This window comes from Mesoplodon mirus (assembly GCF_964341445.2).
Source record: "Mesoplodon mirus genome assembly, chromosome: 15".
NCBI lineage: Eukaryota > Metazoa > Chordata > Mammalia > Artiodactyla > Ziphiidae > Mesoplodon > Mesoplodon mirus.
Genome location: NC_138991.1, coordinates 28,227,511 through 28,252,008, shown reverse-complemented (window position 1 = coordinate 28,252,008; position 24,498 = coordinate 28,227,511). Strand labels below are relative to the sequence as shown.

At 46.3% G+C, this 24,498-nt stretch overlaps 1 protein-coding gene across 1 annotated transcript in view; it reads left to right on the top strand.

The window, feature by feature from the left end:
- The window catches only part of FKBP1A (FKBP prolyl isomerase 1A), a 25,575-nt gene extending 1,498 nt beyond the window's left edge, over positions 1–24,077 (top strand). Inside the window, exons 3-5 of the mRNA XM_082643755.1 lie at positions 17,230–17,342; positions 20,892–21,056; positions 22,985–24,077. Coding sequence (XP_082499881.1) covers positions 17,230–17,342; positions 20,892–21,020 — 242 coding nt within the window. The 3' untranslated portion in view covers positions 21,021–21,056; positions 22,985–24,077. The remainder of the gene's footprint in view (positions 1–17,229; positions 17,343–20,891; positions 21,057–22,984) is intronic.
- The last annotated feature ends 421 nt before the right edge of the window (positions 24,078–24,498 follow it).

Here is a 24,498-nt window from a genome sequence, read left to right as displayed (position 1 = left end):
CGACTAACATTCCCACCTCCTGTGTGCTTTTAGTTCTCTGGCTTTTTTATTCCTCTGGCCCTTCTCCATGTGTAGAAAAAGGGGCCGGGGGTGGAGGGAGTTAGGGACTTGAACTTCTAAAAAGGCTACCAGAGGAGGAGGAGGTACTGAAACCTGTCTTCATGGGGAACGATCTCATGCCTGCAAACGAAGCTGGAAAGTGGTTTTGATGTTTTAAATGGCTGTCTTTGTAGACCCCAGTCAGCACCTAGGAGGTCTGCTGGAGGAGAACCTGCTAGTTTGGTTGTTTTTGATCTGCAGGATGAGAAGGGTAACAGTTGCCTTTTACAGTGCTGGGTGAGTGGGCAGTTCATTCAGTTCCCACAGCCAACTGGGGCAGAGACTGGGACTCAGAGAGATGATGAGGTGACTTCTGACCCCTTCTCCTCCCAGTTTGTAGGTAGACACATTAGGATAATTGGCTACACCTGTCCCACTCCCAAGTCTGTGCCTCTTGTCCTTGGATCACCCATCTTCTGGTGCTGATGGTAGGACTGGACACCCACATATAGGCAGAACAGCATTTCACTGTGCCTCTTGGTGAAGTGTCCCCACACAGCATGTCTGGAGCCTTTTCCTAAGAGAACAGATGGTCGTGGGACCCAGAGCACCATCAGGGCTCCCAGTGCCTCTTCTCCAAGTCTGTGTTTTCCTCGAGGGCGGCACCCACCCACATGTTCCCAGAACAGCAGCAGGACCCTGGCATGCGTTAGGACAAAAGCTTTCTTTTTTATTTCATTTTGATAAGCCCTACAGAGACGCCCTGGTGAGAAGCCAGCCCTGCCTCTCATACTCACAGAATAGGCTGTTCTTGGGCAGGCGGCTTTGTTCCTGTGGGTCTTTGCCACCAGCCTCCCAGAAAGAACCCATTTGAGACCTGTGGGGGCGTGAGAGGAATGAGTAGGCGCTTTGAGATTTCATCTAGAGCAGTTATGGCTTTGAAGGCACTGGGAACAGAATCCATCTCGAGGGAACATGGTGGGGAGTATCATAAAAATCTGGGGGTCCTCAAAGGCAAGAGGCCCACTGGACCTTGAGAACGGAGAAATTCTCATGATGCTCCTACTTTTCATCTGTGTTTTCCTCTACCTGCCTGCCTCAGTAGTCTCCTGTTACAGCTTTCTGTTTTCCTGCTTCTCCCAAGTCGTAGATGGTGGACGTTCCTGCCTGCCCACCCACCCTCCTCCCACCCCTGTGCCCCGTTCCTGTCTTCTTTTGCAGAGCTAGCTCAGATTGCTTGGCTGTGTGGCTCCAGTGGTTACAGTTCCTAGGAGGGAGAATCTCATTGGTTCAGGTCGGGTGAATACTCTAGATCCAGTCCGCTCTGGCCAGGTGTCTGCTACAGCTGATTTGGGGGCAGCTTCTAAGAATTAGCATTGGAAGTAAGGAAGCCACAACCTTCTCTCGGTCACCAGAGATATGATTATCACAGACTGACTTTGACCACATGGATGTTTTAAATGCTACTGGTGGCTGCCAGTTGTATCCTGGATGCTACTCTCTGGGCTCCCTCTGGTGCCTTCTGTGGCCTCTAGCAGAGCACAGCATGAGCACCGCCCCAAAAAAGGCCTGTGCCGCCTCATCGTAGTGCCAGAAGGGAAAATGCAAACTGTACTGTCACCAGCCAAGCACCTCCTAGTAGCATGACAGGTGGGCATTGAGGTGGCAGGACGGAGGTGGAATGGTAATCTGCCACATACGTGCTTTGAGCATCACGTGGATCCTCATGGCTCTCTCCTTGCCTCCGGTAACTTCATCATCTTTATAGTTGAGCTTGTCCTGACACACAGCTAGCCTTATGTCCCTTTTACTCACATCAGCAGGCCACATGCCTGCCATTGTCAGAGCAGCCTCAAGTGGATTGAAGAATTCTTTTTTTATAGTTGACATCTTGTCCTTGGGATCGGATTTAAGTTGTCTATAGCCTGGCACTGACTGAGAAAAACCAAGGCTCTCTTGGCTCCATCTCCTCAGGAGGTCCACTTGGAGGGATGATGCAGCTCCCAGGGCAGGTGTGGTCCCTTTCCTGCAGCCCCTCTCCCCACCCCAGCCCCTTGCTTTTCTTTAGCCTCTGTCTCCCCTCTCCTCTCTGCTTTATTCCACCCACTCCCCTGCTGGGTGTTTCTTGGCTGATGATCTGATGTCTGGAGGAAGGCTCGCCCCCAGCAGAGACTGCTCAGATGGATTCCACGATGTGTGGCGGCTTCAGGCAGACAGGCTGTAACTGTTTGGGCAGGGCCACAACAGGACCCTTTTCCTTCCGATAGCAGATTGAGCAACAGCAACCAGCCAGGCGCAGGGACACGGCCAATGATCTAAACAAAGACCTGATCTGGTGGGGATGAGAGTAATAGCACGAAGGTGTGACACGTCAGGTGGTGAGAAGCTCTGTGGAGAGAGACTAAAGCAGAGGACCTGGGAAGGGGCTTTGCTGCTTTTAGTGAGGGTGGTTGGAAGAGGCCTCTGACAAAATGACATTTTAATATTTGCCCAAAGGAAGTTGGGGAGTGAGCAGTGTGGCTGTCTAGGGACCAGTGTTCCAGGCAGAGGGAGGAGCTCCAGCAGAGGCCCTGAGGCTGGAGCATGCTTGGTGTGTGAGAGGGACAGTGAGGAGGCCAGCGTGGCTGGAGTGGATTGTGTGAGGGAGAAAGTGGCAGGAGATGAGGTGATGGTGGGGCCTTGTAGGTTGTTATCAAAACACTGGCTTTCTCTCTGAGATGAACCATTAGAGGGTCATGAGCTGATTTGGACTTTTAACAGGACACACTGCATTCTGGCTACTATGTGGACTCCTGGTGGCAAGTACAGAAACAGGGCCCTGGTTGTGTCCTGGGTGTATAGCGTGTGCAGAGGTGGTACCAGGTGGACAGTGATCCCCAAAGAAGATGTGGGTCCTTTGCTGGGTTCAGATCTTAGCTTGGGCGAATTGACCTGCTTTTCTCAGCTTCCATGTGCCATCTGTAAAATGGGAGTAACAGTGCCTGCTGTGAGGAGTTGCTGGGGGCAGGTGCATTCTGGGATGGGCAGCAACAGTGACGCTGTTACTGCACACAATCTCATTAAAGGTCCCCGCGTCTTAGGCACTAAGTGGTGTATTGTCCCTGCAGTTTAGCACTGGCAGAGTTGGATAGGCTGAGACCTTATCACCCTTCCATTTCACAGATGGGGAAATAGGTAATTATAAAAAAGAGATGAATCTGAGTGAGGATTCACCTCAAAACAGGCCTACACATTGCCTACAGAATACATTGGCTAAGAAAGCTGCAGTTGTTCTCTTCAATTTGGGGACCAAGGGAGGTTTTTAGTGTTTGTTGTTGTTTCTAGGTGGGTATGAGAGGGGCAGGGTTGGGCTACACCAGCTTGGCTGTGTGAGCAAGTTAAGGTGTCAGCCCTTTTTCTCCTCAAGTTTCCTTAACATAACTGGATTTTAACATTTTGAAAATAGACCTTGCTATGGAAGCATTATTTTCTTTCCTCTGGGACTGTGATTACCAAAAAACAGAATCACACAGATGCCGAGCTCTCTTCTTCCACAGGTGAGAGCAGAAGAAGGCTCACTTGCTTTAAGTGAACCAAAGACCTCATAGTATTGTTGCATCTATGTGCAACTCTTATTTGTGAAGTTGTCAGACATAGAGAAAAATCAAAAAAGAATAATAGGGCTTCCCTGGTGGCGCAGTGGTTGGGAGCCTGCCGATGCAGGGGACGTGGGTTCGTGCCCCGGTCAGGGAAGATCCCACATGCCGTGGAGCGGCTGGGCCCGTGAGCCATGGCCGCTGGGCCTGCGCATCCGGAGCCTGTGTTCCACAATGGGAGAGGCCACAACAGTGAGAGACCCGTGTACCGCAAAAAAAAAAAAAAAAAAAGAATAAATACCATGTGCTCACTACCTAGATTCCACGATGGTTGACATTTTGTCATATTTGCCATTTCTCTCTACTTATAGGTATATGTAGGTAGATATCTATGTCGGGTTTTTTGCTGAGCCATGTAATTTGCAGACATCATGATACTTCTCCGCTAAGTTCCTGAGCATGCTGTAAGAATGAGAGTATTCTCCCTATCCTGCTACTGGTCACATCTGAGAAAATTTTAAATGATTCAGTAGTATCTAAAGCCAAATTCATATTGAATCTACCCCAGTTGTCTTCACAGTGAAAACCAGATTTCAGTTGAGGTTCAGTTGGGTATTATGTCTATAGTAACAATCTAGAAGAGTCTTCACACCTCACACTGCTTTTCCAAAGAGAGAAGGCTTATTATCTTATAGAATACCCCATGTCTGTCTCATTGTTTTCTCTTGGTTGTTGTCTAACTCCTTCCACTGCCTTGATTTCCAGTAAACTAGGAGTTGAAATGTCTAACTAGTTTCTGGTTAAAACATTTTAATGTGAAGACTTCTTACAGAATGTTGTGCACTTTGTACTCAGCACACCGTGGGGAACATCACTATTTGTAATGCTAAATTTGATCTTTTTTGTGAAGGTGCATTTTACCCTTTGCAATTAGTGGGCTGTCTGTGAAGTGCTTGGACATCCTCCACGTTCTCTGCTCCTCATCAACCTTTCACCTACTGGTTTTTACATCAGTTGATGATTCTTACCAGAAGAAACTATTTCATTGGCATTTACAAAGTGGTAATTTAAATTTTTTTTCATATCTTCTACATTTATTAACTACCATTCTACTATTACACAGAGTAAAACTTAATTCTTTAATCACCAATCACCAAGGTCAGGAATTGGCTTTATAGTCATCCCGCATGGTGACAAGGGACTTTCCCCCCCCCCCATCTATTTATTTGTTTGTTTTTAGTATACTAGGAACTCACATATTTTACTTGGAGCCTTAAAATCATAGATATTCATTATTCTTTTTGATACTCACATTGTCCCAAAATTGGCCAGTAGGAGCCTCTTCAGGCAGGCTCCAGTACCTTTTTGACATGCTCCCACTATTTTTTTTTTTTTTTTTTTTTTTGCGGTACGCGGGCCTCTCACTGTTGTGGCCTCTCGCGTTGCGGAGCACAGGCTCCGGACGCGCAGCACCAGCGGCCATGGCTCACGGGCCCAGCTGCTCCGCGGCATGTGGGATCCTCCCGGACCGGGGCACGAACCCGCGTCCCCTGCATTGGCAGGTGGACTCGCAACCACTGCGCCACCAGGGAAGCCTGCTTCCACTATTTTTAATCATTTCCTTGTTTTACTTCTCTGATACTGGCATCAGTCACCTCTCCAAAGAGCTCTGGTTCCTTTCAGTGGGTCTCATAGACTTTTCTTTTTTTTTTTTTCCATTAACAACTTTATTGGCTATAACTTATACCATAAAAATTTTAACTTGAACGTGTTTGGTGGTTAAAAACTGACTTTTGTAAAGTACTGATTGAGTTCATTGTATCTATAAACTCATTTGTCTGCCTTGGAGTTTTCTCTAAAAATAGTATTGTCACCTGCTATTTCCCATGGAAAAGGCCAGGGGTGTTTTGGATAACTTAGGCATGTATTATCCATTTCTCCCTTTGGTGCTCATGGCAGTACTTGTTGATTCATATTTCTGTTTTTCCTATTTTTTTTTTTTACCTACTGAGGAACTCAAGTGAGTCCTTGCAGTTCTTCCCTCAGGCCCCTTTAACTCTGGCCCGATAAACTCTAGCAGTATAAAGAGCAGGAGGAGGAAAGGGAGAGAAAGGGGGATAATCAGCTCCTGGATGCTGCTATCTCTGCTCTCATTGCCTTTACTTTTCCCTTCCCAGGAGCTCAGGCCACCCTGGCCTGCATTCAGTTCCCCAAACACACCAAGCTTTCCCCCCAGGAAGGTCTCTGCCCCTGTGCTTAGGTGCAGCCACACTGCCCCCGCTTCCCACCACATGGCAGGCTCTTCTTGCAGCTTAAATGACACCCCCTCAGTGGGTCTCCCCTGACCCTTGACTAAAGTGTGTCTTCGCACATGCACACACACTCACGCCTCTGTCTCCAACAAGGCTCCCGTCCTTTGCTTTCCTCACAGTCAGGCTGTGTGTAGTTACATCTACCCTTTCCCCAGGAGACTGCAGGCTGCAGGAGGCCAGACCCACACAAGTGGTGTTCTCCAGGTTCTCTCCCCGTTGGTGCCTGGCATGGAGTAGGTACTCAGTGACCATTTTGAGTGGTCAGTTAGGACCTGGCATTACACTCCAGCTGGAGTGTGGAAAGCCCACATTCCTGTTATGATTGGTATCCTACTTCTGTTGCCTTTGGGTTAGAATAAGAAAGAGAATATTTACAACATTTTGGACTTTGCCCAGTCCCTGTGGATTGATAAAGTTGTAACCACTCCTTCCTCTCTCACCCACACACACAGGTCAGCACACCAAACCTTTCCCTCAGTCATTCAACAAATGTGTTAGGAGCTGGGCAGGGCAGGGAAGCCTCAGCCTTGCCCTGGAGGTGCCTACCTTGTAGGGAGTGCCTTCCCTTGTGCTTAACATTATAAGGGAAGTGCCTTGAGCAGCCCACACTTGGGGCTAGAAGTACGACATGGTCTTGGATGTGTGTGGCTCAGTCAGGGGCTTGCCAGGTGTGTGCAAGGCCTGGTGGGGGCAAAGGTGCCTTTGATTTTTCTACAAGTGTTGTTGACCATCTGTTATATGCAAGGCACTGTTCTGGGAACCAGGAATACAGGCGTGAAGAAGACAGAGTCCCTGCCTTCATAGATCTTAAACTGTAATGGGAAAGACAGATGATAAATAGGATTAATAAGCAAACATTAGACATTAGCCAATAGTGCTGAGGGAACAGGAACAGTTGAAACTTTAGATAGAACAATGAAGGTGACATTTGAACAAAGACCTGAAGGAGGTAAGGGAGTAATCCGTGTGACTGGGTAAGAGCATTTTAGGCAGAGGGAACAGCAAGGTCAGAGGCCCTATGGTGGGAGTATTCCTGGTGTGTGTATACAGAACATAAGAAAACAGTGTTCTTGAGTGGAGAAGTGTGAGAGGAATCAGAGATGAAGTCAGAGAGGTGGTGCTGTGGGGTGGCAGCTCTTACAGGGCCTTGTAGGCCGTTGTAAGGACTTCAGCTTCTCTTCTGAGTGAAATGAAGAACTAGGGGAGGGTTTTGAACACAAGGGTAATAGGGTCTGACCTGTGTTTTAAAAGAATGTCACTCTGGCTGCCATGTCAAATTTATTTATTTGTTTGTTTGTTTGTTTGTTTGCGGTACACGGGCCCCTCACTGCTGTGGCCTCTCCCGCCACAGAGCACGGGCTCCGGATGCGCAGGCTCAGCGGCCATGGCTCACGGGCCCAGCCGCTCTGCAGCATGTGGGATCCTCCCGGACCGGGGCACGAACCCGTGTCCCCTGCATCGGCAGGTGGACTCCCAACCACTGCGCCACCAGGGAGGCCCTGCCATGTCAAATTTAAACTGTAGGAGAGCAAGGGCAGAAACAGGGAGACCAGCAGGGACTTACTGTAATAATCTGGAGCCAACCTCCAGGATTCATGCCTTTAACCATTATACCTGACAGCTCCTGCCTCTGTGTTTTCTGGAAAACAGAAAAAAGAAAAAATTCAAGATCATGCATATTTCTACCATTTCCAGATAGCCACTGTTAAGTAGTGTTTCCTTTTGTGCATCTCTTCCCTACCCCCATGAGACATAATGTGGCAGTCTTCTTATATTGTGATAAAATAGAAAATGGAAAGGCATGCCCACCAGAGCTTGCATTCTGGTTTGCATCCTGCAATTCTGCGCATGGGCCTTCCTTTGAAAATATACTTTTGGTCATAGAACCTAAAGGAATTTAACCAAAGGTTAGAAGCATTTTCAGAAAACAGATAAGAAATGTTCTTGCACTTTGTGTGAAGGGGAAGCAGAAGCTGGTTCTCTCTTTGGGTCGGAATTTGACTCGTGATCATAGCATGTGCATGGGGTTCTCAGAATTCTAGTTCAGGAAGGCTACCCTGAGTTCAACTGCAGAGGCCCGGAAGTGGAACAAAGACATAAGCTTTGAATTAATGCCTCATTGTGTAGAATCTCACCCATCATGATTGGGACAAGGGGATAGTTGATATGTTAATCATAAAAGTGACTTGGTTTCTCTAAACATTTTATTTAAATCCAAACATAAATCATTTACTAAAGGGCAGGGTCTTTCTTTTAGGGTGGGTCTTCTGGTGGAGTTTCCTATCAAGGTTCTTGCAAAAACTAATTTTGGCTTCTTTAAAGTAGAGCAAGGACTGTTGTGAGGTCACCTAAGTGCCAAACCTTTCCAGGTTTTTAAGACTTCTTTCTCCGAACATACATTTGGTCTCATCCACACACAGTTATTCACTAGCAATATTTTTTAGTGAATTGCCTTATTGAGTATTTCCAAAATATCAGCTAGGACTGCTCTTTTTCTGTTCACACTCATATTTCATTTATTTATATTATCTATCTTCAGTAAGTATAACTGACATAAATGGATTTGGGAATAAACATAGCTGATTGACCCTTGGAAAGCATAAAACTCGCGTGGGAAAGATGGAGTGAGGATGAGCTAGAGACTGGGGCACGAAGGAGCTTTCACAGCCCGAGGCTGTGCAGGCTGTGGTTTCTATAAGAGTCTCTGGCCAGGCAGCTCAGTAAACGGTAGTTGAGAGAGCTTCTGTATATAGTAAGGAGGAAGGGAGGCAGCTCAGCCTAGGTCAGTGTGCCCATCTGTGCCTAGGTCAGTACATCCATTTGGGGATGTTCCAAGTGGCTTCAAAGGCAAATCTTCAGAAAAATTGGTGATTTTCAGTTTGGTTCCCCTACCACCATTCAACCATTGCACTTTTTGTACTCAAGAAACTACCTGGTATTGAGTTAAAAGTAGAAATCCTTTCTCCTCCCAACTGTAAATGGCAAGAATTTTAATATAGTTTTGAAAGTTTGGGGTTTGGGATATTCTGTTTTGTTGTTGTTGTCATTGTCTGGTTTAGGTTTGGGTTTTTTGTTTTTTAGTTTTAAAACTTGCCATATTTAGGGCCCTGTAGAATGCTGCCTGTGAAAACCACCTGCAAAGATTCATCAGCTACTGAAAACCACATTGTGAGTCATGAGCTTTAACTACAAGTGGTGAGGCCATAGCTTCAGTGCCTTCTCAAGTCATCTTCCTTTACCCGGTAGAGGGTATTTGCGGACTCTGCCTTCTACAAAGCAGGGTGCCCTAGAGGTGGCTCCTTTTCTGTTGGATTGTAAATGAAATGATAAGCCAGGGGTGCTCCTTGGGTCTTGTGGGGTTTTTTTAAGATTTTTTTGTTTATTTTATTTATTTATTTATTTTTAAATTTTAAATTTTTTTTCTACTTTTTGGCTGTGCAGCATGTGGGATATTAGTTCCCTGATCAGGGATCGAACCGGGGCCCTTGGCAATGAGAGACATAAGGACTTCACCTTCTATTCTGAGTGAAATGAAGAACTAGGGGAGGGTTTTGAACACAAGGGTAATAGGGTCTGACCTGTATTTTAAAAGAATGTCACTCTGGCTGCCATGTCACATTTAAACTGTAGGAGAGCAAGGGCAGAAACAGAGAGACCAGCAGGGACTTACTGTAATAATCTGGAGCCAGCCTCCAGGATTCATGCCTTTAACCATTATACCTGACAGCTCCTGCCACTGTGTTTTCTGGAAAACAGAAGAAATAGGATTAATAAGCAAACATTGGACATGAATAGGAGAGCAATGAGAGCATGGAGTCCTAACCACTGGACAGGCAGGGAATTCCCTGGCCTTGGGTCTTAACCACTGCTTCTATGACATGGGCTGAGCATCAGAGACACAGTCCGAGGGACCTTTGCACAGCAGCTGCTGGCCAAGTCTGCCTCTGCTGGTTCATTTGGAGCAAGAAAGAACCCTCCCTAACAGATGAGCAGCAGAAAGAGCCTAAAGAGCCAAGCTGTGGGAGGAATGCTGCCGGGGAGAGGACCTGGAGACTTCCCCACACTCATGCGCGCGCTCTCTCTGTTTTTTTAAAGCCCTCCTGCTCCCTCTCCAGGGATTTGAGTCTGGTTCTTCCCCCAAAGAACAGCTAAAACAGTTTGGGAGGAGACCCAGGCGAAGGTGATGTCAACTGCCTTCCAGCCAGAGGCTGCTTTAACAGTCCCTCAGGCAGCCATAGCTTTCACTCTTTTCATGGCCTTGTGCTTTTAACTGGAGACCCCCCAAATTTTCACATTTTTCTTACTGACTAGTAATTTAAAAGTGCCAAAAGTAAAATCTGCCATTCTGGGACTATCCCTCAGATTCTTCTTACCATATAGGGAAGAGGTCCAGAAATGGAAGCCTCATGCTTGTCCTGCTCATTCTTAAAAATCATGCAAATGAAGCAAATCGAAAAGTGCTCATGAGTGCCAGTGTTGTGAGTGCCAGGGGCTGAGCTGAGTGCCACAGGGACATAGAACTCTGAGTCCAGGTCTGTGACCTTGAGCTGCGTTCAGGAGAGACGAGAATTAATTCTTGAAATCGAGAATACTTGGCTATCCTAGGCAATTTCTGGGTCATGAGGTATATAGATTTGTGTGGAATCAGAAGTGGAATCAGTCAGTTCTGCAGATAGAAGGTCATGCTGGTGATCCAGGTTTTTGCTAAGAGTGGCTGTCATGTCTGAACTGTAACCTCAGTTGCCTTCTCTCAGCAGAGCGTGCTTTCTCTAGGAAATTACAGTACTAACTTGGCAGGTGGTTTCGCTGTTCAAGGGCTCCAGGTCCTGGCACGGAGATGTCCAGAGTTAAAATGGGAGCAACTGCTGAGGCTTGACTTGCTGCCTGCTTTACCTGCTCCTTCCCAGACAGAGGAAGCACCTGCCATCCACTGCCAGGTTGGGTGAAGGAGGTAAACATACGTAGGATTTTAGTAAATCTCACTTGTTTCCCTTTCTCCCCGTTTTTTTAAAATAACAGTTTTACAGAGGCATAATTGACATGCAGTAAACTGCTGCTACTTAGCGTGTACAGCTTCATAAGTTTGGGTATGTTTCTTTGTTCCTCTTTGAAACCTCCCCCTTCTTCCCATCGCCAGCAACCCCTGATATGCTTTCTGTCAGCATAGGTCAGTTTGCATTTTTCTGAAGTTTTTTATAAGTGGAATCATATAGTATGTACTGTTTTGTCTGGCTTCTTCCACTCAGCATAATTATGTTGAGATTATGTTGTTCCATGTGTCGATAATTCATTCGTTTTTATTGCCAAATAATTTTCTATTGTATGGATATATTTGGTTATCTGTTCACCAGTTGGCAGATGTTTGGGTTGTTCCAGTTATTGGCTATTACAGGTAAGTCTGCTGTGAACGTTTGTGTATATAAGTCTTTTTGTATAGCCATAAGTGTCATTTCTCTAAATATCCAGGAGTAGAATGGCTGGGTCAAATGGGAGGTGTATGTTTAACTTAAACGGCCAAACTTTTCCAAAGTGCTTGTTCTGTTTTAAGTTGCCACCAGCCATGTGTGGGAATTCCAGTTCCTCGATATCCTCACCAGTACATACGTAATATGATGAGTCTTTTTAGTTGTGCTCATTCTAATCGGTAGTAGTTAAACCACTCCTAGTGGTTTTAACTTGCATTTTTGTAATGATGATAAGGTTGAACATCTTCATGTGCTTACTTGCCATTTTTTAATCTTTTTCAGTGAAATCTATTCAAATCTTTTGCCCTTTTTTTTTTTTTCTGCGGTACACGGGCCTCTCACCGTTGCGGCCTCTCCCATTGCGGAGCACAGGCTCTGGACGCACAGGCTCAGCGGCCATGGCTCACGGGCCCAGGCGCTCCGCGGCATGCGGGATCCCCCCGGACCAGGGCACGAACCCGTGTCCCCTGCACCAGCAGGCGGACTCCCAACCACTGCGCCACCAGGGAAGCCCTGCCCTTTTTTAATTAAGTTGTTTTCTTGTTGAGTTTTGAGGGCTTTTTATGTATTCTGGACACAAGTCCTTTATGAGATATATGCTTCTTAAAGATTTTCTCCCAGTCTGTGGCTTGACTTTTCATTCTCTTAAAAGTATTTTTTAAAGTGCAGAAGTTTTCATTTTTGATGAAGTTCATTTTATCCTTTATGGATTGTGCTTTTTAACCTCATAATCTAAGAACTCTTTGCCTAACCCACAGTCACCAAGATTATTTCCCTATGTTTTCGTCTAGAAGTTTTATAGTGTTCATTTAGAGTTGATTTTTAGTTGATATTTGATTATGATGTGAAGTATAGATCCAGGTTTTTACTTTTTGCCTACGGATATCCAGTTGTTCTAAAAGCCCACTGTATTTTTCATCTCGGGCATTGTAGTTTTCATCCCTGGAAGTTTGACTTAAATCTTATTGTCCTTCTCTGCTAATTCTAACCTCTGTATCAGTTCTGAGTTGTTTTCAATTGATTGATTAGTTGCATTGTGGGTTGTGTTTTCCTGCCTCTTTGCATGCTTGGTCATCTTTGGATGCTAGACGTTGTGAATTCTATGTTTTGGGGTGCTGGATATTTTTATTCCTAAAAATATTCTTGAGCTTTGTACTGGGAAGCACTTAAGTTACTTGGAAATAGTTTGATCCTTTAGGGTCCTGCTTTTTTTTTTTTTAATTTTAATTCTTCCTTTCTTCCTTCATTTTTTAGCCGCACCACGCGGCATGCGGGATCTTAGTTCCCCATCAGGGATCAAACTCACGCCCCCTTCAGTGGAAGCAGGGAGTCTTAATCACTGGCCTGTCAGGGAAGTCCCTGGGGTCTTGCTTTTACGATTTGCTAGGAGGGTCCCGAGCAGTGCTCAGTTTGGGGCTGATTATTCCTCACTGCTGAGGCAAGATCTTCCTGGGTTTCCTATCCAGTGCCTCATGAACCATGACTTTCTTCAGTCTGGCTGATGGGAACAGGCACTGACCCCAGCCCTGTGTAAGCTCTGAGCACTGTTTCTTCTAAACCTTTTGGATGCTCTTCCAGGCCTTGAGAAGCTTCCTCAAACACATGCATTGATTAGTACTGTACTGAATACCCAAGGGGGACCTTCTGTATACCTCTCGGGGTCTTCCTCTACAGCTCTCTCCTCCCTGGTACTTGTCTTGTGGACTTGAGCTCCGTCCCACTTTCTTCTCCCTGGAAACTCCCAAGGATATAAGCTGGGGCAGTCATAGGGCTCGCCTTGTTAGTTTCCCATCTCTCAGGGATCACAGTTTTTCATTGCAGTGTCCAGTGTCTTAAGTGTTTTAACTATTGTCTGGGTTGTTTCTCTCTCTTCTTTTCATTTCATTTCGTTTCTTTTCTTTTGTTAGTTTGTTGTTTTTTGTTTTTGTTTTAATTTTTGGTTGTTTAGTTAGGAGGGTAAATCTGATCCCTTTTCCTCCATCTTGGCCGAAACTACTGGTTTTGATGTCACAGCTTCTCTTATGTTCTGCATTCAGTACCGACAAACCTAATTCCAACTCCAGAAAGCCTTGTATGCACATTCATTCCTGCTTCTTAATGGACATTGCTTCCTCTCTTGCATCACCTCCTTCCTCACCCTGCAAATTATAGCCATATAGAAGGTGGTCTCTTCCTCTGCATTGGAGAAGCCTTTTTTCTAGCACCTCCTGGCCCCTTTAGCCTGTGCCAGTTGTGTGACATCCTGCTCAGATCTTTGGATATCGTTTACCCTTTGGACTTAGATTATAGGAAATTCCCTCCTCACATGTAAGGAACGCATTACCAACGCCACCACCTAACCGTCCCTGTGAAGATTTCTTCTCCGAGGAAGTAGGTGAGATTGACAGAGGATGACCATGCTCTCAAGTTCTGGAATGAGGCTCATGTCCTCTTCCCAGGGACAACAGCTCATCCGAAATAGGGTAGGAGAATAAGGATCCTTGGCAAAGCTCCTGCTTAAAGCCCCTTTACTTAGAAATCCTGTATCTTGGCTTTTATGGTTTCTTTTTGCCCCTCAGTGTCCCAGAAAAGCTTAAGGGGGACATTTTCCCAGACCCACAGTCTCTGCACTGAAGAGCATCCACTTCTCCAGTTTGGCTCAGCAGCAGGTAGAGGCTGAGTCTCACCTGTGCCCCCAGCCTGGTACCAGTCAGACAGTTGAAACATCTCACCTTCAGGCAAAGCAGGATGGATGCATGTAACATCTAGAAGTTGCTTGGCAATGCATTTGATCAGGAATAAAAGGAAAGTGTAGGGAGTCTGTCTCAGTACCCAGTGGTTTTTATTGCAATCAAAATACGATCTTGGGCTTCCCTGGTGGCACAGTGGTTTAGAATCTGACTGTCAGTGCAGGGGACACAGGTTCGAGCCCTGGTCTGGGAAGATCCCACATGCCGTGGAGCAGCTGGGCCCGTGAACCACAACTACTGAGCCTGCGCATCTGGAGCCCGTGCTCCGCAACAGGAGAGGCCCGCGCACCGCAATGAAGAGCGGCCCCCGCTCGCTGCAACTAGAGGAAGCCCTTGCACAGAAACGAAGACCCAACACAGCCAAAAATAAATAAATAAATAAATAAAATTCAAAATACGATCTTGCTCTGATTAGGCACATGTTCAAATTTGGTAGGAAATAGTATAATTCTTTTGTAGGTATACTGTATTTTTTTAAACTGTGAGTTGCAACCCATTAATGTATCATGAAATAAATCTAGGGAGTCAAAATCAGCAGTCTTTTTAGAAATGAGAAGTGTGTCCCACATAGTAACTGTTACATGTAAATTTTGCTTCATTTATACACATTTATGTGTGTACTGGGTCCTGACATAACACACTGGTCTGTCGTCACAGTGATAGCTCTTACTGATGTGGGTTGTTGAGTTCCATTTCTTTGTTACTTCTCTCATGGCAGCGCTACAGTGGGGTGTACTAAGTAAATGTCAAATAAAATATTTACCTCATTCCAATTAGGTTACTTTCAGTTGCAAGTAACTGGAAATCTGACTTAAGGCAAAGCAGATTTTTAATCACCTCAGAATGCACGTCTTAAAGGAGGTGGTTTGGGGCTGGTTCAGAGCAATGGGACTACCATTCTGGGGTTCCTGGCTGACTTTGTGGATACAAGGTGGCTGCCATGGCTCCAGACATCACATCCTTACATGACAGCATGCAACAGGAAGGGAGGGCAGGAACTTTCTTCCTGGATGTGTTTCTTTTTTTTTACCAGTGAGGCAGGTCTTTCCTGCAAGATTCCAGTAGACTTCACAGTTGGTCCAAGTGCCCAAACTGGCCCATACGGCCACCTCACACCAACTCTGGCATAGGAGGAAGGCTTGGATTGATTCCAGTTCGTCTCCTGGGCCAGGCTGTTGCTGCTCCTGGAAATTTGATGTTAGGATGGGGGGTGGGGGCGCTGGGTCTGGGTTTTCCAAGGGTCTGGAATGTGCTACAGCCTGTGTTTCAGGTGCCCCTCTGGGCAGGTTTTCTCTTTGAGTTTGTCCAGCCAGCTTTGCAGATAGTCAGGACTTAGAGGCCAGGGACCACCCTCCCATCCTTGGCTCTTTCCCACGTGGCTTCCTCACCTAGTAGTTACCTGTCTACCGTGGCTGCTCAGGAAGCCCTGGGGCTCTACTCAGGATCTGCTCTAAAGAGCATAGACCAGGAAGAGGCTAGTTCTGGTCTTCAGTCTCCTCTCACCCTTAATGCTGAGTTCAGTTGGGGTGGGGTCAGTGTATGAAGAACTTGAAATGGGTTAAAGGGAATGTCCGTAGTATTATGGAAAGTGGAGACCTGGTCTTCTCCCAGTTTCTCATTTATAAAAAACTATTCAAGTCCTGCCGTTTGTCATTCCTTTTATCAGGTAGTGATTGTGTTCTGGTAAAGGAGGAGCTACATGTACACCCCAGCTTGTTAGTTCTGGGGTGCCAGTTCCTGGCTCTGCACTGACTTGGCAGGGGTAGATCTCCATCCTCCTGTCTCCCTCTCAGTCCTCAGCTCCAGGCTTCAGGCAGTGCCAGCACCCACTCTGCACCCAGGACATCTGTCTCCCCTCCTATTCTGTTAGGACGGCAGTTCCTTCCCCCCTCCCCCACCCCATTTCCTATTTTGTCAAAATACAGAAAGTCTGGTAGCTGTGATAAAGCTGTCAATTGAGCTCTGCTTCCCCATTCCACCTACCAGTGTTGACATTGTTTTTTAGGCTGGGATTTCCCTCCACCTCTGAAAACATACAAACACAACAGACTTCTGTGTTTTGCTGGGTCTTCTGAGTGTTGCTTAATTTAGAACCATGGTGGCTGCCCAATCTCTGTCTCCAATGAAATCAGCTTTGTGTTAGTTACATGTCAGCAACTGGCTGGCCCCTTCCAGTCTAGGATCCTGGTGTGAGTTTTCAGGACCTCAGTGACAGCTATCACAATTGGCTGATACTGGCTTCCAGAGAAACCAATGTGATGGTCTTTTTTGAGCAAGGAGTTGCAGGTGTCTATTCATCTTTTGTCGTGGCACTCACCCACTGGCATCTCCATCTCTGGAATGCCCCCTTTTAGTTGAGGTTGACATTATGGGTTGTCTCGCTTCTGGGAAACTGGAATAGTAGAATGAACTTGGTTTTTGGATTTATAGCCTAGCTTAACAAGTTCACTTCTCTCTGCCTCAGTTCTGTGAAACGGGGACAGTGCTGTGGGAAGGATTGAATAAGTTCATATGTGGAGAGTGCCTAGCCCAGTCTCTTACTCGTAGTGGAAACACTGCCCACAGTTTAGCGTCATTAGCAGTTCACTGGTGAAAAGTTTTTGGTGTCTTCCAATGCCACTTCTCCGATTCTCTGATTCTGCGACACCAACTGGTATCCTACAGTTCAGTTAAGTTCTGACACTACCCACATTTCTGTAAAAGATGACTAATGAATTGAGGAAGGAATATGGCTTCTTGCACATGGAGTGACTTTGAGCTGTTGTGTATGCCTAAAGGGCCCACAGTTACTCTCTCTGGGAGGAAACCCACAGGGTGCTGGGAATTCCTGCTAGGAGTGTGTCCACTTCCCCATTCTCCAGAACAAGGTAGACTGCTGCCTGCCTCTGTATCAACTTACTGCTTGGAGCTGGGGAAGAGCGTTCACAAGCCTGGAGTAGAGGGACTACCCCAGCTCCTCAGAGGCCCACTGAGGACACAGGAAATCCTCCTAGGACACCCTGCCAGGCCCTCCAGTGCTGGCCCATGGGACCGGCACTCTGCTGCTGACTCTGACTTGCCTCATGTCATTACTCCTCGTTGCTCATGTTACAACTGCCCTTTTCCACAGGGATGCTTGAAGATGGAAAGAAATTCGATTCCTCCCGGGACAGAAACAAGCCCTTTAAGTTTGTGCTGGGTAAGCAGGAGGTGATCCGAGGCTGGGAAGAAGGGGTTGCCCAGGTATGCTCTCCGTTGTTTCGTTGTGTTTCCTAGTGTCTACTTCTTAAATTACGTTTATAGGTAGGAAAATTTTCACTCCTACCTCTCTCACCCAAATAACTCCTTTTATTAATGTGTCTTGTAGAATTTCTTTAAGTGCCCCCCCTTTTTCTTTTAGACCCACACACACATTGTTCTGTGCTTTGCTTTTTCACTTAATCCATCTCTGATACTTTATATACCAGGACATAAAAGAGGAGGAAGCTCTCCTCCTCATAGAGCTACATAGTGTAGGCAGACCTCAGAGATATTGCAGGTTCGGTTCCAGACCACCACAATAAAGCAAATCTTGCAATAAAACAAGTCACGTGAAGTTTTTGGTTTCCGAGGGCATATTAAAGTTATGTTCATACCGTACTGTAGTCTGTTAAGTGTGCAATAGCATCATGTCTAAAAACACAACGGACAGTTTACCCTTGAACAATGTGGGGGTAGGGGCATCCCTCCCCCACCCCCTGAACAGTTGAACATCCACGTATAACTTTACAGTCGGCCCTCTGTGTCTACAGTTCTTCATCCAGGGATTCAACCAACCACGGATCACGTGGTATTTAGTATTGAAAAAAATTCACGTTTAAGTGGACCCACGCAGTTCAAACCCGTGTTGTTCAAGGGTCAACTGTACATACCTTAATTAAAAAATATTTTATCGCAAAGAAATGCTAACCATCATCTGAGCCTTCAACAAGTCATAATCTTTTTGCAGTAGTAACATCAAAGATCACAGATTGCCATCCAAATAATAATAATGAAAAGGTTGGAAATACTGAGTGAATTACCAAAATGTGGCAGACATGAAGCGAGCAAATGCTATGGGAAAAATGGCACCGGTAGATTTACTCAACACAGGGTTGCCACAAACCTTCAATTTGTAAAAAACACAGTATCTGTGAGGCACAGTAAAATGAGGTATGCCTGTATTCCCTGTATTCCCTTGGGTGTGCTGTAATTTATTTGACCAGTACCCTGTTGATGGCCATTTGGGTCATTTCCAGTATTTTGATATTGTAAACAATACTGCAGTGACTCATCTTGAATGGACTTTATTTTACGTTTGTGCAAGTGTTGCCAAAGGCAAATTCTTAAAAGTGGAGTGAGTGGTTCAGTGGCTGTGTGCACTGGATTTTGACATACTGCCAGGTTGCCATCTGTGGGGATTACTCTGAGTTGCCACCAGCGGGCTGTGAAGGTGCCTGCTCCTCCCAGGCCCTCCAGCACGGTGTGTTGTTAAAAACTTTTGGCTTCAGGACAATATAATGAGTGAAAAATGTTATCTCGGTATCATTTTAATTTGTGTTTGTCTTATTGTTGACCATGTTGTGTAGGACCACTTCTGCGAGGTCAGACTCATGGAGAAAGTCATTGTGCTTGTTTTAAGTGTGTTTCTTCACCTCTCACCTCTCACCTCCAAAGTTGTGTAAACAGCTTTTGTTCTGCCAACTCTTCAAAATTCCAAGTAGATAGTAGGGGACCCAGGGTTGCCAAATTTCAGTTGGATTTTATCCTTCCACTAAGCCCAGGAATTTTCTTCTTGGCACTAGCCAGGTGAAGGGATGTTTACGGTGGCCTGAGACCCAGCGAGCTTTATAATAGGCCCTGCCACGATGGACAAATTATCTATTTCCTCTCACCAAAGAGAATTGGAGATTTAACCAGTGTGGAGAGAAGGATTTGTCTTTCTCTTTTCCAGAATACACTTTGCTCTACTTCCTCTATAAAATATCACTGATTTATCTCCAAATAAACTGCTGAACTTTCAGAAACTTTAAGCTATCCCATTCCCAGGTGTCTAGATTTTTGTTCCAGCATGACTGAGGGTTGGCAGTACAAAAAGGAGAGGATCTTTGTGGCTTACTTCCCTTTGGAAACCTCTTCAACTATACCTTTCTGTCCCGTCCTGTTCCCACCCCAGAAGTCTGGCAGGCTCTTGGGTCTGTAGCCCATCCCCCATCTCCCGTGCCAACCGTTGTCCACCCCACAACTCATCTTCTGTGGCTGTTCCAGCACTGGAACAATCATTGTGTTGTGTGTTCCAGGAGCCATAGCTGCCACCAAGATAGTGTTACCAGTCTATTTCACATCCCAGGCTTGGTGAGGCATGGTGGGGTGTTGGGGAGATGCCCAGTCTCTCCCTGCACCCAGGGTTCTTTGGGTCAGTCACAGCTCTGTTACTTGTGAGAAGTCTGGGTGGTCTGAGACCTACATAGAGCATCTTCTTTTAAACTCCTCTGTAGAATATTTATTTAACAACTAAGTTAAAAGCACAGGAAGAAGGGGGGTTGTCTTGTGCCCCTTTTCCTATTCTTTTGATATTGTGTTCTGGTTTTCTGTGTTTACAGGTCTGCAATCCTGCCACATGTACTATTTTGGCAGCTTGCTTTTTTCATCTAACGATGTGTCTTGGACATCTTTCCATGTTAGTATAATTAAGGCCACTGTATTCTTTCTGTTGGCTAACCCGTGGTGCACATGTGCTGTGAAACCACTCCCCTTGCAGTGGGCATTTGGGTTGCTAGCAGATTCTGGAAGTGGAATTGCTGGGTAAAAGGATATGATTGTTTTGAATTTTATTAGATTAAGCCATATGCTTTCAACTGTCCTTACTACCTTGGTCCAACATGTCCCAGTTTCTGAGGGGAGCTGTAGGAAGTAAGCCTGCAGCTTTCTCTTCAGTCACCATCTCTTGTTCTGGGTCAGAGAGCCAGGAACGCACACATGGAGACTTAAAAAAGATAGGTAAAGGGTGGGAATAGAGCAGAGAACCTGCTCACTATTCAGAAAATAAATATTTAAGCTTGTGTATTTGATTAGAAAAATGAAAAACTACAAATACATTTTAATAAGTGAAAATTTTCCCTCCACCCTCTGTTCTCCCCATAGAGAAATGGTGGTATTATTTGTGTCCTTCCAAAGATGTTTTCTATTTATACAGGCAGGTATAAATATATACTTTCCTCTTTTTCACACAGTTGGTAGCATGCTGCTTTGTACAGTGTAGTTTGTACCCCAGAATATCATACTGTCTTTTTTAGTTTTTCTGTATTTCTGAGTACAAGTATAAATCTAGAAAGTATAGAAAAGTAGACTGCCTCAAATATTACTTTCTGTGTGTTTTCTTTTAAAGCAAAGTTTTGATCAAAGCACTCCTTTTTGAAGAGCATAGATGCCTCTAGTGACAGGCCACTGAAGGATTAGGTGGTGACACTTCTAGAGTGATGGCTGCCCAGAGTCAGATCAGTGAGGCCTGGACAGAAAGCTTGAGAGCCTGATGGTTCTGGAGTCGAGAGGGATTTTCATCTGCTGTCGGCTACCTTGGAGCCAGATATAGGGCTCATCCAGCCTGATCGCCTACCTCCACATCCCATAGAGGGTGTGCCCGCTGCCCAGGCAGCCGTGCAGTCACTGGAATGTCCTAGTCACACCGTCCTGGCAGGTAACCACAGCTCTGCTTCTTAAGGAGACATTTGGGGGGTGCCTCAGCTCATTCATTCTACCTTGCTCTTTTCACAGATGAGCGTGGGTCAGAGAGCCAAGCTGACTATCTCCCCAGACTATGCCTATGGCGCCACTGGGCACCCAGGCATCATCCCACCAAATGCCACTCTCGTCTTTGATGTGGAGCTTCTAAAACTGGAATGACAGGAATGGCCTCCTCCCTGAGCTCCCCATTCTTGGGTAAGGAACTTTGTGCTGAAGGACCTTCCTTTAACTCCCTTTGCTCCTCCCACGTCACGCACAGTGTTTGATGAGCATCAGAGAGAACCAAAAATGCCATGGTTTTTTTTTTTCCGTTTACATTCTTCCTCTATTGGCTATCCTTTCAGTTTTAAGTGTACACCTTGGAAAGGGACGGCATGTGCTCTTGAAAGAACTCGTGGGGATGGGGCAGCTGATGGTAGCTGTTTAAGTATTTTTATATGTAGCCTGTAAACTAAAACTGAGTTGGGAACTGGAAATATAGGCCAAATTTTTAGTGCCAGCATTTTAGTTCTTTAGAGGTAAGATTGGGATGACTGACTTTGCTTGCCCTGCCTAGTCTCTGCAGCTCCCTCATCCATACAGTCTGTGGTTACTGCCTGTTAGAGGATATGAGAGAGGCATTACCACCTGGGCCACCTGCCTCGGGGAGCAAGCCCAGGACACACGAGGACAGACAGCAGGCCAGCTTGTTATCAGTGGGTTGAAAGGTGAGGCCTAAGGATGCTTGTGAAGTGTAAAGGATGCTCTCAGTCTAGGAGAGGCTCTTAGGGACCTAAGTCAGCGTTTCTGTGCAACAAGTGAGGAGACTGAGGCCCAGAGAGAGAGGCCTTACTCAAGGTCACATCCAGACAGTGGCAAATTAGGACAGAACCCTTTCCTGCATCTCCTTCCTGGACCTTTTTTTCCTTCCTCTACCCTCATTTCTAGGCAACCAAACTCAATATCCTAATGGCACCTAACTTTTCGTGTGGGTATTAGAATCATAAAACACATGAATGTTTGTCATCTTCTTTCCACATGGCCCCAGACCTCTGCATTTGCTCCCCTCCCGCCCCTGGAACCAGAGGGCCACAGCCAGGGGCTGGGTGAGAATGCTTTTGTTTGAAAATGGTAGCAAGTGGCAGCCAGCCTGTTATGGAGTACCTTTGTCCTACTATGGACTTTTTTAAATAGAGGAGCCTTTTTTATTATTAGCTGTTTCCTCCCAGTGGTTTGATCCCTAAACACCTGGGTCATCCAGGCCTGGTCAGGTTTGAGGACTCTGGCTACTCCACTTGTCATTCCAGCCGGGAGGGAATTCTGACACTTTACAGAGCCTCTCTCTGCCCAGAGGTCTACACCTAGTCCCCACCCTGGAAAGCTGAGTCCTTTGAACATAATATACTTGAGGAAGCCTTGGAGTTACCCTGATTTGGGAACAGGCTTTCTGGAAATCTGGAAGGACAGGGGAAGGGGAGAAAGAGGGGAGAGAGGGCTGAATGGCTATGAGTCACCCTGGCCTAAGCCTCCCCACACACTGCCGAAGCACAGCTCAGAGCTTCTCGAAAGGGTCTTGAGGGAAAGCCCAAGGGCAAACCCAGAAGGTTACAGGTTCGAGTGAGTGAATGAAGACTGCAGACGTTTTCTCAGTCTGTTCAACATGAGGAAAACCAGCTTCGGGCTGTGCACATTAAAGCCCCTGGGAAGCTTTAAAGACTCTCTTGATGCCCAGGCCACCCCCCAGACCAGTTAACCGCCACCACTGGGAGTGGGGTCCAAGTGTTCAGGTTTTTTAAAGCCCCCAGGTGATTCCTATATGCAGCCAGGTTGGAGACTCATTGATAATGGGAAACTGTATTGTCAGCTGCATTGGTGGGCTTTGCCTCTCCTGCTATCCTCAGCAACAGAAATGTGACCTTAGGTTTAAAAAAACACAACCAAGGTGAGCAGGAAGGAGGCTGCTCACCTGGGAAACCAGCCCGAGCCCAGTGGGCCCTCCCCAGCTGGAGCAGAAGGGGCGAGGGCCAAGTCAGACCTCACAGCTGTTAGGGAGGGGACTTGGTGTGGCAGCAGCCTGTGGCTGTCCCTACTGCACCCAAAAAGCATTGAGTTGCTGGAACTCACCAACTTTCTGTCCCCAACAGATGTGCCATGGAAGGATCTGGCGCCTCCAGATGCGCACAGCGAGTCCGTACGGAGCTTTTCCTGATGTTCCACTACACTCTTTGTATAAACATCTTCCCTGACTGAATGTGTTCTGTCACCGGCTTTGCTCTTCCCCTTTCTCCTCGTATGTGTGTTGACCTGAACTATATGCCATAAACCTCAAGTTACCCATTTTAGTTTGTTTTCGTTTTGGGGTGAAGATTGAGTTTCAGTCCTTTGGATCTAGGTTTCCAGTTAAGTACTAGTCAAGTATTAACAGCACAAATAATGGGTTAACTTTAGAGTAGGAATTGGTGTTGGGGGGAGTGCAAGAATCTTTATTTTATTTTATTTTTTTTTGGATGAAAGTTTTATCTATTATATATTAAACATTCTTGCTGCTGCGCTGCAAAGCCATAGCAGATTTGAGGCGCTTTTGAGGGCCGAATTATTCTCCAAGTTGAGAGATGTCCTCGGGTTGAATTAAAAGCCCTACCCAAAACTAAAGTGGGAAGGGGAGAGCCTTTGCCTCCACTGTCCCACTCCCACCCTCCCCTTAACCCTCTGCCTTTTGAACGCAGATCATTTTCACTGAGATGTTGGACACTACAGGTGTGTGTCACCAGGCCAGCAGGGACCTCTGAAGCCTTCTTCATGGCCTGGCTTTTTTTTTTTTTTTCCATCCTGTGGTTTTTCTAATGGATATTCAGGACTTTTGTAATCTCATAGCGATCCAGGCTCCACTTCCTAAATTTTAAGAACTTTAATCGAAAGTTAAATTGAAGGTGCTGTTTGTAGACACTTAACACCCATGAAAGCCCAGCCATCATGACAAATCCTTGAATGTTGTCTTAAGAAAATGATGCTGGTCATCACAGCTTCAGCATCTCCTGTTTTTTGATGCTCAGCTCCCCCTGCTGATCTCAGAGTTTCCTGGCTTCTCCTTCTTCCCTCTCACCCTCTGCTGTCCTGTGTAGTGATTTGGTGAGAGAAATTGCTGCCTACTCGCCCACCCCCACCCCACCCCCTGCACTACATATGAGTTTCAAGTTTTATTATTGCAATAAAAGTGCTTTATGCTGGCTTTTCTCAGCTCTGCGTGATGGTGGTTACTTTTAGGTGCCTCCCCCTGCCCTTTGGTGCAAGGGGATGGGGTTGGGGTGTGGCAGTGGGGGTGCAGTGCTGGAGGCTGTGTCTTAGCAGAAGAACTGCAGCAGGAACATCCTTCCCCGTTGCCCTCTTGGGAGATGGGATGGGGGGCAGTAGATCTGCATCTTCACCCATGGAGGGAACTTTGTGGAGGTCAGGCTGGGGTCCTCAGGGAGCCCCACCCCCTTGGTCAGGCTGGGGTCCTCAGGGAGCCCCACCCCCTTTCCCATATTCAGATGTTCATTAAATGTGTGGTCTGGGTAGAGTTCTATGCTGGGTTCCCTGGGGTTGCCAAGAAGTCAGGGATGCAACCAGCAGAAGAACTAAGCCACCACCCATTTGGAGATGTGCTACCAGCAAATTG